The 14,611-nt window shown below is 44.1% G+C and overlaps 1 protein-coding gene across 1 annotated transcript; it reads left to right on the top strand.

The window, feature by feature from the left end:
- Nucleotides 1-11,152: 11,152 nt before the first annotated feature.
- insm1b (insulinoma-associated 1b) lies at nt 11,153-13,851 on the top strand. Its single transcript, XM_062397983.1, has one exon. The coding sequence runs from the start codon at nt 11,269-11,271 to the stop codon at nt 12,754-12,756; it is 1,488 nt and encodes a 495-aa protein (XP_062253967.1). The 5' UTR covers nt 11,153-11,268; the 3' UTR covers nt 12,757-13,851.
- Nucleotides 13,852-14,611: the final 760 nt, after the last annotated feature.

Below are 14,611 nucleotides of genomic sequence, written 5' to 3' on the forward strand. Positions count from 1 at the left end.
CACTGTCTGCTCTCATCTGTTGATTTTTTCCCTTTTAGATCCCTTTTAAAAACAAGCCGTTCTCCCCGAAGGGAATGAAGCTCTTATTTCCCAGTCACACCTTCCGCACTATGAAAGATGGAGATTAAGAGCGTCTGCATATCCAAAGGTGCTGCCTGTCCAACTGCTTGACGTTTATGTGAAAATTATTCCCTTCATGCCTTTTAACTTTGCACTCCGTCTTCTTCCCAACACACAACTGAGAGGCAGGTTTCATACACAGCATCCCCCCCCCCCCCCCCCCCCCCCCACAGCTCTTTCAGATTGCCTTTTGTTTTATTGCCAAGGGCTGGAGAGGACAGTAGGCAACCTGTATACCACTAAGCCTCTCGTCAGGAGCTAAATGTCATGCATAGCCTGTTTTTATTGGCTGCTTTGGCCTGTTGTGCCCTTCTCCTTCTCCTGGAAGCCATTGTTAAAGACCTGGCTGTTAATGCTGCTGACCAGATGGGCTCCATCTCCACGCAAGTCTGACTGAGGGTGTTTACCATGCACTGGGATGTGGATAACAGGTGAGACTGCTGCTGGCTTGTCAGCCAATCAGAGAGCAGCAGATGGCTGGCCTCTGCCTGTAAACCTTTACGTGGCATTTGGCGTCGGATGGACGAGGGTTTGATAATAAGAATCAAAGTGAATTCTGGTTTATATGTTTTTTTTATACATGGGATTAATATGTGAGAGGGTCTTGAAATGCAGCCATATTGATATATACTGAATATATTTTTTAAATATAGCTGAAGTAGTGTTTTGTGTATCTATATTAAATGTCTCCCCCCCTCTGTGACAAAATGCTTCCAGCATAAGCCGGGCAAACAGAGAACATTCCTTTCCATTTCCAATGCGGGCCATCTTGAATTACTGCAATTTGGTATCATGGCAACAGAAAAAAGGTACGGCCGGGTCTGGGATTGTTGATGAGTTGTCTTTTAAAGCTCTGAATCAATCGGCCTCGCTGGATGACCTGTGTCTAGTGTGCATGTATGGATTAGTTTGGCCAGAGCACCTGTCTCTGCTCTGTCAACAGCAGATCGGGTTACAGGCTGCACACCCACCTGGCGTCCTGTGACTGACAATCCATCAGCTCTTCTTCCCTGATGACCTCGAAATATTAAGGCTGAATTTACCTGAAAACTCCTACTTTTATAACAAGGCAAAAACAGACACGTGTTTGTAAAATATGGAGCATATCTATATATAAATTATGTGTGAAGGAACTTTAAGATCAATATGATATGCAATAAAAAACAGAGCTGTAATTATTCATAACAGGTCATGTTTCCACAAAATCTGCCTGATGAGTTAAGCTGCCAGCATGGCCCAGTGAAGCGAGACTAGGGCGAAACTTAACATCCGGCCATGGACATCTTCTATCGAAATTCAGCCCCGAACTGGGAGACAAAGCTCAGTGAAGAGTGGGAACAATCATTTCCATTGAGAGTTAAAGATGATAGTATTTTTAAGTATTTCCCTCTGATTTCCATGTGGATATTGTGAAGCATGTGTATCTGTGGGGTCTGGGACTGTTATTTTGAAGAGAACTGCTGCTAGGACTTCAAGCATATCCATTCTTACTCTTACTGATTAGGCTAATAACTCCCTTTGGATTCACGGATGCTTCATTCAGAATTAAATATTGAGGAGGCCGATCATTCCTAAGCCTTCAGCTGGTACATCATGTGGAAACATTTACTTTACCGTCAGCTTAGAGGTCCAGGGAGGGAAATACACACTTCTTTAATTCTGCTGTAATAAAGTCCACTCACCGGGCTTCTCCTAGTGAGGCCTGACTGCTGCGCTCTATTCCCCGTCATCTCCAATATGCCCCTGATGATGAAACAATTAGCTAGCAACCTTTGCACAAACCAAACAAGCTTGACGGGTGATGGATGGGCTGAGTGATAGACTCAGGCAGTTGGTTGGGGAGGCTTTGTCCTGGATCTGTGACACCTTCTATCTTGTGATCCACACAGCCCCCCCTATCGCCTCCATCCATCCCCCAGACCCACCCCTGTTACCCCCACCAGCTGCTTCTGACCCCTCATCATAGCCCTGCCTCTGCTTGCCATGTGCTGGGAGTCAAAGGGTTCCCACCTATCGCTCATCAAAATGGAACCCCACCATCTCCTGCCCCACGCACTAAATCACAATCAATCGCTTGGCAGACAGAGATGGATTGGGACATTCACGACCCTGTACCTTTCAGGGGGGCGCCTGCCCTCCAAAGAGCTGCTGTCACTGGCGAATAATGGCAGCGATTCTTGGGGGAGTGAGCAGGTCAAGTCTGCCGCCCCTGGAAGGAAGTTATCACAAAGCAATGGAGGGGAATTCTTTTCTCTTTAGGAACAACAGTCACAATGTCTAACAGCATGTCTAAAAGAAGGAAGTATGGTAGGAAAAAAAGTTTTTGCTTTGATGCTAAAAATGACCTTATAATAAAATCTAAATGTATCTAGGTTTGATTCAGTGCACGTTAGTGTACTGAATCAGGCTGAACTGGGCTGAACTGGTGATGCTACTCATCTAAAAATATATGGGTCTTATCCCCAATACTACAATAAGGTCAATATAGGATTTGTACAGAAAACAGAATTGTTTAATGTTTATTGGCTACTGAAGAGGAGATGCAGAGCTATGACCGTAAGCCGTGGGCAATTATCACATTTCAGATAACTCTTGTAGCTGCACATATGCTATCAAGCATATGTGCATCTCCTTCACTGATACAGTCTGTGTAAACGTGAGTATTTCAGGGTAAGATACAGGCATGAATAAAATCACACTCAAATGTTTCAGCTCGATTCATTTAACTTAATTCTGTCCCACACGCCAACAATTATCAAGCTAGCGAGTTAGCCTTAACATTGATGGTCAACAGAACTGCTCCTTTTAATGTTAAATTAAATAAACTAGGTGAGTTTCAAGAGGATTAGCATTCAAAGTCTTGTAGAAATAGTCTGACAAGTTTTATTTCTTTAAATATTTAAAAATTGTGTTTTAATTGAAACTAAAACGTAGCTGCTTACTAACCCTTACCATACGTGTGAAGCTGGATGTTCATGCATGCCTCATTTTCACTGATGTTATATATATTGTCCTACTCAAGGTTGTTAAAGGCGTATAGCCATAACACAACTTACAAATTAACTCGAAATGAAATTATAAACCAGAAGAAGAAATATAAATGAATTAACCCTTATGACCCTTTTTAACTGCTATATAACTTTTTTAATCTATTTAATGTCACTCTGTCAGGATTGTCTCGTCTGCAGCAAGATCACACAAACACAAATAAAATTTTCCCATTAAAAGAGTGCATCCAGATTCTCTCTTCTCACTTTCTCCAACATTGTGTGATAATTTCCCTGTTCTCCCCAAGAATAAATCAGGGATCTTGATGAGAAAATTCAGGCAGATTTAGGAAACAGGCTGATCAGTCAATTGTGAAGCATTTTGAGCTGCACTAACCTGCATGAAAGATGCCATACAAACAAGGTTTGATAGATCGTTGTATCCGAAGATATAAAACCTAAAATGAATGCTTTATCATTAATCTGCCACAAAGTCTGACTGCTGTCCCTTCTCCTCAACTCCAAATAATACAGTGTTGACATTCTGCCACACATCATCAGCGTATTTCAAGAGTTGCTGTCTAGTGCTTCCTGATTTACTTCACAACGAACTCGAGTGATTGCATCATTCACATGAGCACTGACCACAAACATCATTCAGATATGTAAAAGTCTCCACAATGCCATAACGCTATGATTGGTAGAGAAAGACCTTATTGGGCATTCAAAGCCAAAGGCTCAAGGAGGATCATTCACATGTAGATGTGTCCTTCTGGAAGTGGCCTGGCTATACAATTTCCATTTAGATAAGGTGTATACACAAATAAAGAAAGGACATTGGGTTCTTCATTTGATTAACTAATCACAGTCTTTGTAATTCCACTCTGAGACCTTGAAGGGCAGTGGCAGGCTGTGCACCCTGATTAGCCTATTGCTGCTGCTGCTATGGCAAATCAGTTCAAGTAACTCGGCTCCATACTCTACACACTGGCTGTGATTAAACAAGCGATTAAGACATAGAGAGTTTATGTCTGTTTAATCCCTTTTCCCATTGTCTAAATAGATAGCCACGGTATATTCCCTGATCAACAATAACAGAACACCACAAGAATTGGAGTGGGAGGTGATTAGGGTCTTAAAGCTCCCTGGAGTGAGGCTGCAGGTTGTTTGTGATTAGCTCAAATTTAAAGCTACATTCTCTTCTTATTGCCTCTTGCCGGAGCAGGGAATTCATTATCTGATGTTAGAGGGGAAAAAAAGAAAAAAAGACTCACAGCCTCAGGACCGATGGACTATCTTTAAGTGAGAAGGGAATTATACACATTTGTGGCACAAAAACATGCCGATCGAGAGAGCTGCAGGTTCACGTGTGGACAGCAAAGCACTCCTTGGCTCACGACTCGAGCCTCGAAGTGCTGTAACCCTTTTGCCACTCTTCTGCTACAGCCCTCTTCCTGCCGTGCAGTGGTGTGTGCGCATCATCTGAGGGCTTCATAGAAACTCTACAGCCCTTCTCCATGACCGATCCCTTTTGATAGAGCTCATTATGCAAACTGCTCCCAACTCCCGCTGTATAATTAGTGCTTAATTAATTTGAGTGAAATCTTTCATCTGTCTATGTCCAGCCAGCTCCTTCTTTCCATTTACAACATTATATTAATTTCAGAGGGGGGGAATGGTAGCCCAGCTGATGAAAAGGCTGATACCATTAATCAAGCACTGTATCTTTTTCCTTGTTTTTTTTTTGCAGGAATAATAATAAGTGTGACGAGCAGAGTCTGATTAACCCTATTATGCTCTCTAATTAGGGTGATCATTTAATAATCAAGGAAGCAGCACAATTACAAGAGAATGCTAATCACGCCACCTAATGAAGAGTGTGCCAATTCTGGGAATTCTTTGTTTGGAAAATGTGACATTCCAAAATTAAAGGTCAAGAAACACTTCCTGTTTTAATGTTCATGTTTTAAGGATGTACTTACATAGTTGCGCCCAAAATGCTTCCAATGCTTTATACATGTCTTACGTGTTTGTGAGTTTCTATGGAGAACAGACACAACAGCAGGAGAAAAAATGGAAAAATTGAAATGATAGAAATGTACCATGAAATAGAATATGCAGTAGTAGTCACAGACTGAAATTAGTCTGAAATAAAAAGGAACAGTCTGGTCCAGACGCAGGTCTAACAAACAACGACCGTTTAAGGTTATGAAAGGATTTTGGCTAATTTCTATCAGCAGTTATATCTGTATATGAATACAGATCAATTAAAAAGCAGATGTGTTCCACCTCTTTTGTCTATCTGCAGGAAGCTAAAGCCTGCTCAAACCTGACACCCTCATCTGCTAATGCTGCATATTCCCATCTATGACATGTTTGTACAGATTAGTGAATAGTGAATATGAGCAGTCAGCTCCACAATCAGCACCTTGAAAGCTCAAATTCCAACAAGTGTTTTATTTCATGACATCTTGAAACCACAAAGGGATATCTTTATAATTTCGCTTTGATATACAATGACATAAGAATTTGTCTGTAACAATACCAGGCATTAGCAATACTTTAAAGTAATAGTTAAATAATTCAACATAGTGTTATGTTCAGGGTTATATTATCACTCATCTGAGAATAGGACCCACAGAAACACAGTGGATGGGCATTAAATAGGTTCTCATTATATCAGGAGCTCAAAGCTGAGCAGGCACTAACTTATTTCCCAGTGGCCCTGTGTGTTTTATAGAGCCTGAAGCAGCTGCCACTGTAAACACGAGGGCAGACGTTCAGCACCATGGACAGCGACCAGTCTTCTCTGTAGAGACTGGGTGCTGGGAACGAACTCGGTGGACACAGATCTATCGCTTCAGATGTAACATTGTGAAACCTAATTATAAAACAGGACAGTTATATATTTAACATGTATTTTAATGCATTTCTGTATGAATAAGTGAGATAAGCTCACTAATAGTTGGGGGCTGTGACAAAGATGACCAGAGTGTGGCTCCATATGTCAATAGATAAAGGATATGGCCCATTAGGTTTGCCAGAGTCCATCCCTCATGCTCATAGATGATACAACGGCTGTCTGCAATTTCATCAAGATAATGGTGACCTCATAGATGGAGTCTGTGAGCAATGGCCCTGATTTCATTTTTCTTATACGGAGTCATTATCAGTATCATTACAATCTTTAGGGAGCCAATGAGGAGAAGGGGACAGACCCTTTTTGGTTGTCTACTTGTGTGAGAAATTTCCTGAATACTGAGCCAAATGCTTGTCAGTAAGATCCTTTCTATGCTCGCGCTGCGTGCGTGTGTGTGTGTGTCTGTGTGTGTGCGACCGCCACTTCTTTGTATCTGCGAGGTGTGTGCATATACGCGCAAGTCCACATGAATGTACCTCAATATAATCCCCTTCACCCCCATGGTGCAGCTGTGCCTCCGAGAACTCTTGTGAAGTAATTGAATGAGCCGGGGCAGGAGGGGAAACCTGTGGCAGTGAGTGTGGTGCCTGCTGGCCTTATTATCTGTAATACGCCGGCCGCTCTGCCTGCGCCTTCTCATCCACTCATGAATATAGAAATGAATGTGACGGGCGTCAGAGGTGAACGCACAGGGGGAAAACAGGCCACAGCCCGTTTTAATCAGCGCCCAGATAGAACAATCGCTTCATCCACCTCTGCAGCTCAGAGGTGGATTAGTGTTTAACATTCCAGGGCATGCTTTCTGACGAGGGGGGGGGGGGACTCCACCCCAACAACCAACGGACTGCAGAGATCATTGAGAGACACTCTGATGCTTTTGATGAGTGAATTAGAGCTAAACATGCCCCTGAGACTCCAGCTACTGATATGGCTGATATGCAGGAAGACCTCTTTTAAATACAAGTCTCTATACAAGTAAAGAAAATCATATGTGGTTAGATAGATAGATAGATAGATAGATAGATAGATAGATAGATAGATAGATAGATAGATAGATAGATAGATAGATAGATAGATAGATAGATAGATAGATAGATAGATAGATAGAAAGATAGATCGATAGAAAGATAGATAGATAGATCTAACATAATATCGTAAAAGCCCTAAACAGCCCTGTCCTTGTCCTCACAGTCACCATCATCATTGTCAAAAGTAAAGATAACATCAGGGACGTTCTCCATCAACACTGAGGTCCATTAGTCTAAAGCTCCGAGCCGCACCACTTTACAGTAACCTGGTCTCGTGGGCATCCTTCTAAAGTACACTTTAAAGTCTAGACACAGACCACTGGGCTCCTCTCATGGCCAAACAGGCAATGTCCCCATTGATCCCGCTGGTACTATAAGTCCCACTGCTTTTCCAGAATTGCTTGCTGCAAAACAATTTCCTATTGTTGCTCTCTCCTTGTGCAGTTTGGCTGCTGTCACGTGGTGACACACATGTTGACTTTCCCTGAGAACACACACACACGTGGTTTTTCCAGGATTGCTCATGAGAAATCAGCCATTAGGACTCATGTATGTGTGACCCACAGTTACCTTTAGTGTAAATGTTGAAAATGGAGTATTAAGATATCATCTGGACAAAGTCGGTTGATTTAGACTCAAATAAGGATTCACTGAATGCTTCTGTGACAAGTATGTCAAAAAATACTAAATTCATTAATTTATGTGAAAATTGAGATCTAAAAAGCCTCAACAGAAGATTGTAACTTAGCTTAATTGGTTCAGACTGACTTTTGTAAACAGGTCTCATAGCCAGTGTGCTACAGGCTTTACTGTTTTCCCTGTTTTAGTGGAGTGAAGCTTTTCTTCTTTTTGAGAAATTGAATTAAAGGACCATCGTTGTCCTGAAACCGCAGGTCAACATTAGCGACAGGGCTTTGTTCTATCAAAGGCAAACAAACACATGTGCTCTTGGGCCAAATACTAAGCTTCTCTTCAAAAACAGCATAAACAAATGTATAATATATAAGTGTTATAACTCAAAATATGTGAGTGGAAAGCTTCTACATACGGAAGAGAACTGAGCCTGGATGGCATAGTTTAGAGGTGTTTCCCCATAGATACAGTTTAAATGAGTCTGTCCAGAACTGTATTTAAAAACCAATCACTTCATGAAACTCTGGCACTTTTGTTTCCCCTGTGTCATTGTTCTCTTGTTGCTGCAGCCCGCTCTCAGTTTTCGGGGGGGACAAAGGCTGAAGCTGGAACTGTGCTGTGTCCACGGCCGTCCTGATTAAATCTGGGTCCCTCGCTGGCTCTCTCCATGGTGCTGAAAGAGCCCCTCTATCAGATTACAGCTGGCCAGAATAGGACCTCGGCTAATCAATTACATTAACTGATTGACAATGCATTGGAGGTGGCCGTGTAGTGAGCACCAATTACAGTCATGTCCCATTGCACTTTCAAATTGGCTCGGGTTGGCGCAGCACACGGAGCCAATCATTCATGGGGGGGGGGGGGGGGGGGACACGACCCTATATGTGTATGGTGAGAATAAAGGGAATGTAATCATTGTAAAATAAAGCAAACTGGTCCACAGCGCTATCAGTGAATGTGGTTAATGTTTGATGGAAGCGGTGTGGTGTCTGCAAAGAGGCCCGAGGCCACTGGTTTACACCTTCGGGTCCTTCATCCTGTAGGTGGTGCAGTGAAGTAAGAGCTGGCTCAGGAGGCTGATGGTGAAACATGTGCTATGTCTTTTTAACCCAAACCACTGGTTCAACACTTTGGGGTTAAAAAACTATTTGAGTATGATTTGTAAAGTTTTTTTTCTTTTTTAAATGTGGACAAAGACAGAAAAACAGTAAATATTTTTTTATAAAATACCTATTCTAATATGTTCGACTTTTATCTTTAATCAACAACAGTTGATTAGACAACAACAGGCGGCAGGGGAATAAAGGAGAGCAACATTTAAAGTCCCATATCTGCATGTGGTACGTTTTTTTTTTTAGGGGGGGGGGGGGGTTCTGCATTAAGGCTGCAGCTGTATGCTAATCAGCCGCCTATGCCGCCCTGCTCCGCGCAGGGCAGCACGCGCCGCTGAGCAAACACGCGCATGCGCATCTCAACAGGCCAAGGCCCAGCCAGCACGGCGGCAGCCCACGCACGCACGCGCCCCGCGCCGCAATGATCACGGGGCAAAGAGGAACTCGTTAAAATGCCATCAAAGCTTGCTCTCCCAACAAACCACGACTAATAGAAGCTCAGGGTGAGAGAACGAGTTTAGGGACAGACACATGGAGGTAAACACAACATCTCCTGAAGTTAAACAAGGTTTAAAGAAGATTCATCACATTTTTCCTGAGAAAGAAAATATTTAAAAACACAGAAGATTAGAAGTGTGGAAAATGCCACATTTAATTCTTAAATAAAACATTCAGTATGTTTCCATTTGGTTAAACTCTCCTAACCACAATTAAAAACTTTATTCAGTTTTTTACTTCTTTTTTTTATCAAATGTGTCAATTACACCTCTCAAAGCCAAACCAGCGCTGTGTGTTTAGAGGCAGGTGAGAAGGCACCGGTCCGGCACACAGGCCTGTAAAGAAAAGCAGCCGCGGGCCTGCGCCTCAGCTCCGATTGTGTAATTATTTGACTTGGTCATACTGCAGCTTTATGCAAATGAGGGGAACAATGCACGACGATGGAGATTAATTCCTCCCCGGTCTGCCGAGTGAAAGGAAAGAAGAATGCACTCTGTGCCAAGTGGCGCACTGCAGCCTGCATTTGGTCTTTTTACAAGGAAAAAAGAGACACACACACACCATGTGAAGTGCATGCACAGAAACTGTAGGGGAGCTGGTAAAGTTCTTTGTTGTGTTCAGAGGAGGCTGCAGAATGAGAGAAATTAAAGTTTTAAGAATTTTAGAAACTATTACACAGGATGAACTTAGTTCACTTTTTTATCCAACACAATGTAGACTTAAATCATGAAACACATTTGTGTGTTTTAAGTAGAGCTGCTTTTATTCAACAATTATTTCCGCGAAAATATCCCCTAAACAACTATTCCAGATTGGAACCAGCCGCAGCTTCGTTCTTATCTTTGAATATCTGTGCAGCTTCTTTTTTTTTTTGCAACACAAGCCTCCATCGGCTGCGGCCTTCTTTGTCTGCAGCTCAGATTCCGCCCAGCACGCGTCTCGCTGTGGGCCAGATTGGCCGTGCGTCCCGTTTCACAGTTAAGAGGTCAATTTGCCTTTCAAACGAAAAAAAAAAAAGACAGGGATATTCAAGCACGGGCAGACGTGGCTATTGTGCACAAAGACCAGAGGGCCTTCTTATTACTTATGTATGCAGCGAGATGTCTGATGTATATGTCGAGTTAAACTACCGAGACAGACACGTGCCCCAAAAATAAAGAAGCACTCCCTCCATGGTGTTTATTTAAGACATAATAAAACTAAGGTCTATAAAAAACTGTACGGGCTGTATAGTTTGCTGGCACGGCCTGCGTAGCGCGCGTAAAGGTCGCGCGTAAAGAAGTACGGATAGAGGGAATAAACAGCTGTGAAGCGTGTGCAGGTGGAATTTTGAGAAAACCTGGACAACATGGCAGGACTTTACAGTTTCTTCTCTCTTTTGAACATCAAAGCAGAGAAAGGGCCAAACTGAGCTGTTGGTTTGTATTTAACCAAGCTCGTCTCATCTCCGTCTTAATTCTAAACTGTGATGGTAGTGGCATTGACGGACATTTCCTCTTAGCAGCTCTGGGCCCCCCAGAGGAGAGCCACAAAGCCGTGGCACGTGTGCATTTGTATAAGGGCCCATCAGACCGTAAAAGGAGGAGGGTCCCGGCGTGTGCCTCTGTCGGGGAGGGGCACACATTAATGTAATAAACCGCCAGTACATCTGCTGAGCTATCTGCACATCCTCCAACGAAATCCACCAAACCCAGACTCTGAGCCCTCCCACAATCAAATCCACTGGGGTCCTGGTTTCCTCCGATTGGTCGGGGAGGCTGCAACAGGGGGGGCGAGAACAATAGCATCATTCCGGCATAAAAAGAGTGGAGCTATGCCTTGGAGACGAAAACATTTCAGCAACAGAAGGATCAATAGACCGGGGCAGATAAAGTCCCACAAGCCTCTGGTGTTGCCATATTTTGAACAAACCTGGATTCTCGAGTATTCGCCCACCTCCCCGAAGTGCCTTTCCGCCGCCAGTCGCCAAGATGCCCAAAGGATTCCTGGTAAAAAGAAACAGGAAATCTGCACATGTTTCCTACAGGACTCGGTCGGACGAAGATGACCTCCAGGAGCTACCCACCCCAGCTGCCTACCCGAGCCACACGAACCCCTCCCCGGCGTTTTGCACGGCTTCCAGTCCGGACCGCGCCGCAGCGATCCCGTTTTTCATGGCAGCTGCGGCGCCGGTGCCAAGACTGGAGAAGCCGGCACAGTTCGGCAACCCAGAGGCGGCGTGCCAAGCCCTTTACAGCCCCACCCGGCCCATCAGCAAGGAGCACGACAGGGGATATTTCGAGCGAAGTTTCAATCTGGGCTCGCCTATTTCTGCCGAGTCATTCCCGACACCCGCCTCCCTCTCCGGCTTGGACCATCTCCTGTACGCCCCGGTCGACCTGAAAATCGGCACCAGCAACAGCAGCCGCCGCGGCACCACCAGCAGCAGCCTCCCGGCACCGAGCAACCGGGCCGGCACCAAAAGAACCGCCGACGGCACAGAGCGCAAATCTAAACCCGCCACAAAGAAACCAAAAGCCATCAGAAAACTGAACTTTGAAGACGAGATGACGACTTCTCCTGTGCTCGGGCTCAAAATCAAAGAGGGGCCGGTGGAGGGGAAGCCGAGGGCGCCTGCCTCTGGAGGGAACCAGCCTCTGGGGGAGTTTGTGTGTCAGCTGTGCAAAGAGGCGTACGCGGATCCCTTCTCCCTGGCTCAGCACAAGTGCTCCCGCATCGTCAGGGTCGAGTACCGGTGTCCCGAGTGCGACAAGATGTTCAGCTGCCCCGCCAACCTCGCCTCCCACCGCCGCTGGCACAAGCCCCGGACCACCGGCGCACAGGCGATGCCCCCCGCGCAGGGCACGAAAGCTGAAACGGCCAAAATCCCACCGCTCGGCGTCAAGTCAGCAGCCGACGAAGCCAAAGACATGAGTGACAGAGACACCCCGAGTCCCGGTCTGTCCGAGTCGGGCTCAGAGGACGGCTCGTATGACTGCCAGTACTGCGGGAAGAGGTTTAAGCGCCAGGCATACCTAAGGAAGCATATCATGGGACACCAGGCCTTGCAAAAGAAAGTGATGGAGGAGCACGGGTTTCTAACCGGCGAGCGCGCTGCAGAGCCGGCTCCGGTGCCACTTTCCTCCTCTATTGCTCCACCACCACCACCACCACCCTCCTCCTCATCCTCCTCCTCCTCCTCATCCTCCTCCTGCTCAGAAGAAGCCTCAAACCAAAGCCCCCTCAACCTGAGCCCGGTGGACTGCCTGCTGTGCCCGGTGTGCGGGGAGAGTTTCACCAGCAGGGCCGGCCAGGAGCGACACCTGCGCCTCATGCACTCCTCCCAGATCTACCCGTGCAAATACTGCCCCGCCACCCTGTACAGCTCGCCGGGCCTCACCAGGCACATAAACAAGTGCCACCCGTCGGAGAACAGGCAGGTGATCCTGCTCCAGATGCCGGTGCGCCCAGCCTGCTGAGGAAAAAGAGAGACAACACTCTACACGTGCCTTTGATGTGGTGAATAAAAAAAAAAACAACAAGAAAAAGTGGCTATGATGTTGGAAAAAAAAAAAGAGTTGGTGATGCTCGCTGCCATAACTTTAGGCCAATGAGAGGCAGGGCTGGTTTGATGTTTCAGTGGTGTTTCATGAGGTATCTTTTTTTCTCCATAATGCCAATCAGTGATTGTTGAATGCTTCTCTATATTTGAATAGGCCTATTTTGAGACTTTCTCTCTCAAATTAGTTTATCAAGAAAAAAAAAGAATACAAAGCGTTAGTTTGACTGTTATGAGGTATTTTTCTAGGACAGCACATGTGCTCGACGATAGCTTCTAGACCTAAGAAATGTCTTTAAATTCCCAGAGTTCCCTCTTTTCGCACCCCCATCCAAGCCTTTTTGGATTCACCGACAGTGATTGCCCCATCACCGTAGCTTTACGCTATTTGTTTGTGAATGACAAAACTTCTCAACTTTTGTCCAGGTGGGAAGAAAAATCCTTAAAGTGTGACTGAAGCATTCCCTGTTTAAGTAGAACCACAAATGCCTTTAGTAAAAAAAAGCCTAGTGTGAAATAGTCTACATCCAAATCCCGCTGTACAACTGCCTTAAAGTCAACATAGATTGTTTTAATTTTGAATCCTGGCACATATTTTATAATTATTATCAAAGATTGTTGCAATATTTTTCATCACGATGTTTATTTATTTATTTATTGGAATTATTTTATGTAACTTATTGTTGTGTTTGTTGTGGTTTTTTGCCTGTGAATCGTTCTGGCAGTTTACATGTCGTATAGCCAAAATGTTTTTTAAGTTTTTAATTTAAACAATGTTCCTTTCTTTCTTTTATCAAGTTTTATGAGTTGTGACGCTTTTTTTGGTTCGTGGGTCGGTTTCTAATCTTCAATCTCCACAGCTCTTCTAAAACAGAAAGTAAAAAAACAAAACGTAAAGCTCTTACCTTAGATGCAATCTTTTTTAAGGACAAGTTATTTTTCTTAAATGTTGGCTTTTATAGCGCTTTGATTGTACGTGTATATTGTTGTTGTCTATCGAAATAAAAAAAAATATTTTCAAAAGGACCTGTGGTGTGGAGGTGCTCTAACTTTTCTTCACGCGTGAGAAGCAGCGACTGAACTTTATTGCTTAACGCAAGTAACCGTCATATTTCTTGTGTGAGTTCTATTTTTGCTGAAACTCGATCAAATTTAGAGCTAATTCCCTTGTTGATCATTGTTTTATTGAAAAAGTTAGAGTTTAGGAAAAGTTTCTGTAATGTTTTGCATTTGGAGAAACTTGTGGCTGATATTAATGTCCTATCAAACGCATTATAAAAAAACAAAGATATTATCATTTAAATATTGTAATTTAAATTATCTCACGAAAGAATACATGAAGGGTTGATTTATTAATACATATAGATGTTGCATAAAGGCCTCATCAGGGGCTCAATTAGATCCTGGGCGTAAAACTAACCTCAGAAATCGTTCACAAATTACCTCAATTTAAAAGTACACATTCGAACTTGCTTCAAAGTTTTGAGTGGATTTCGGGGTCTGGAAATATGGAGTCACATTTTGGTTTATATCACCGAGACTTTCTCATTTTGAAAAGACAACAAGTGCAGTTTAATTTCAGCTCTTGGGGCCGATCCGGTTTTAAAGCTGGTTCCCACACTGCGGTCCGCCGGCCTCCACAAATACGGCAAAACAAGGAACTGATGAGAAACAAGTTTATTTCACACGACTTCAGTTTTAACCGGGTCAGTCTATAGACTCCTCCGTCTCCTTCACGTCTGGTCACACGACGAACCCAGTGCGCACCTCTTGTC

The sequence above is a fragment of the Platichthys flesus genome, chromosome 10 (genome assembly GCF_949316205.1).
Source record: "Platichthys flesus chromosome 10, fPlaFle2.1, whole genome shotgun sequence".
In the NCBI taxonomy this organism is placed as follows: Eukaryota; Metazoa; Chordata; class Actinopteri; order Pleuronectiformes; family Pleuronectidae; genus Platichthys; species Platichthys flesus.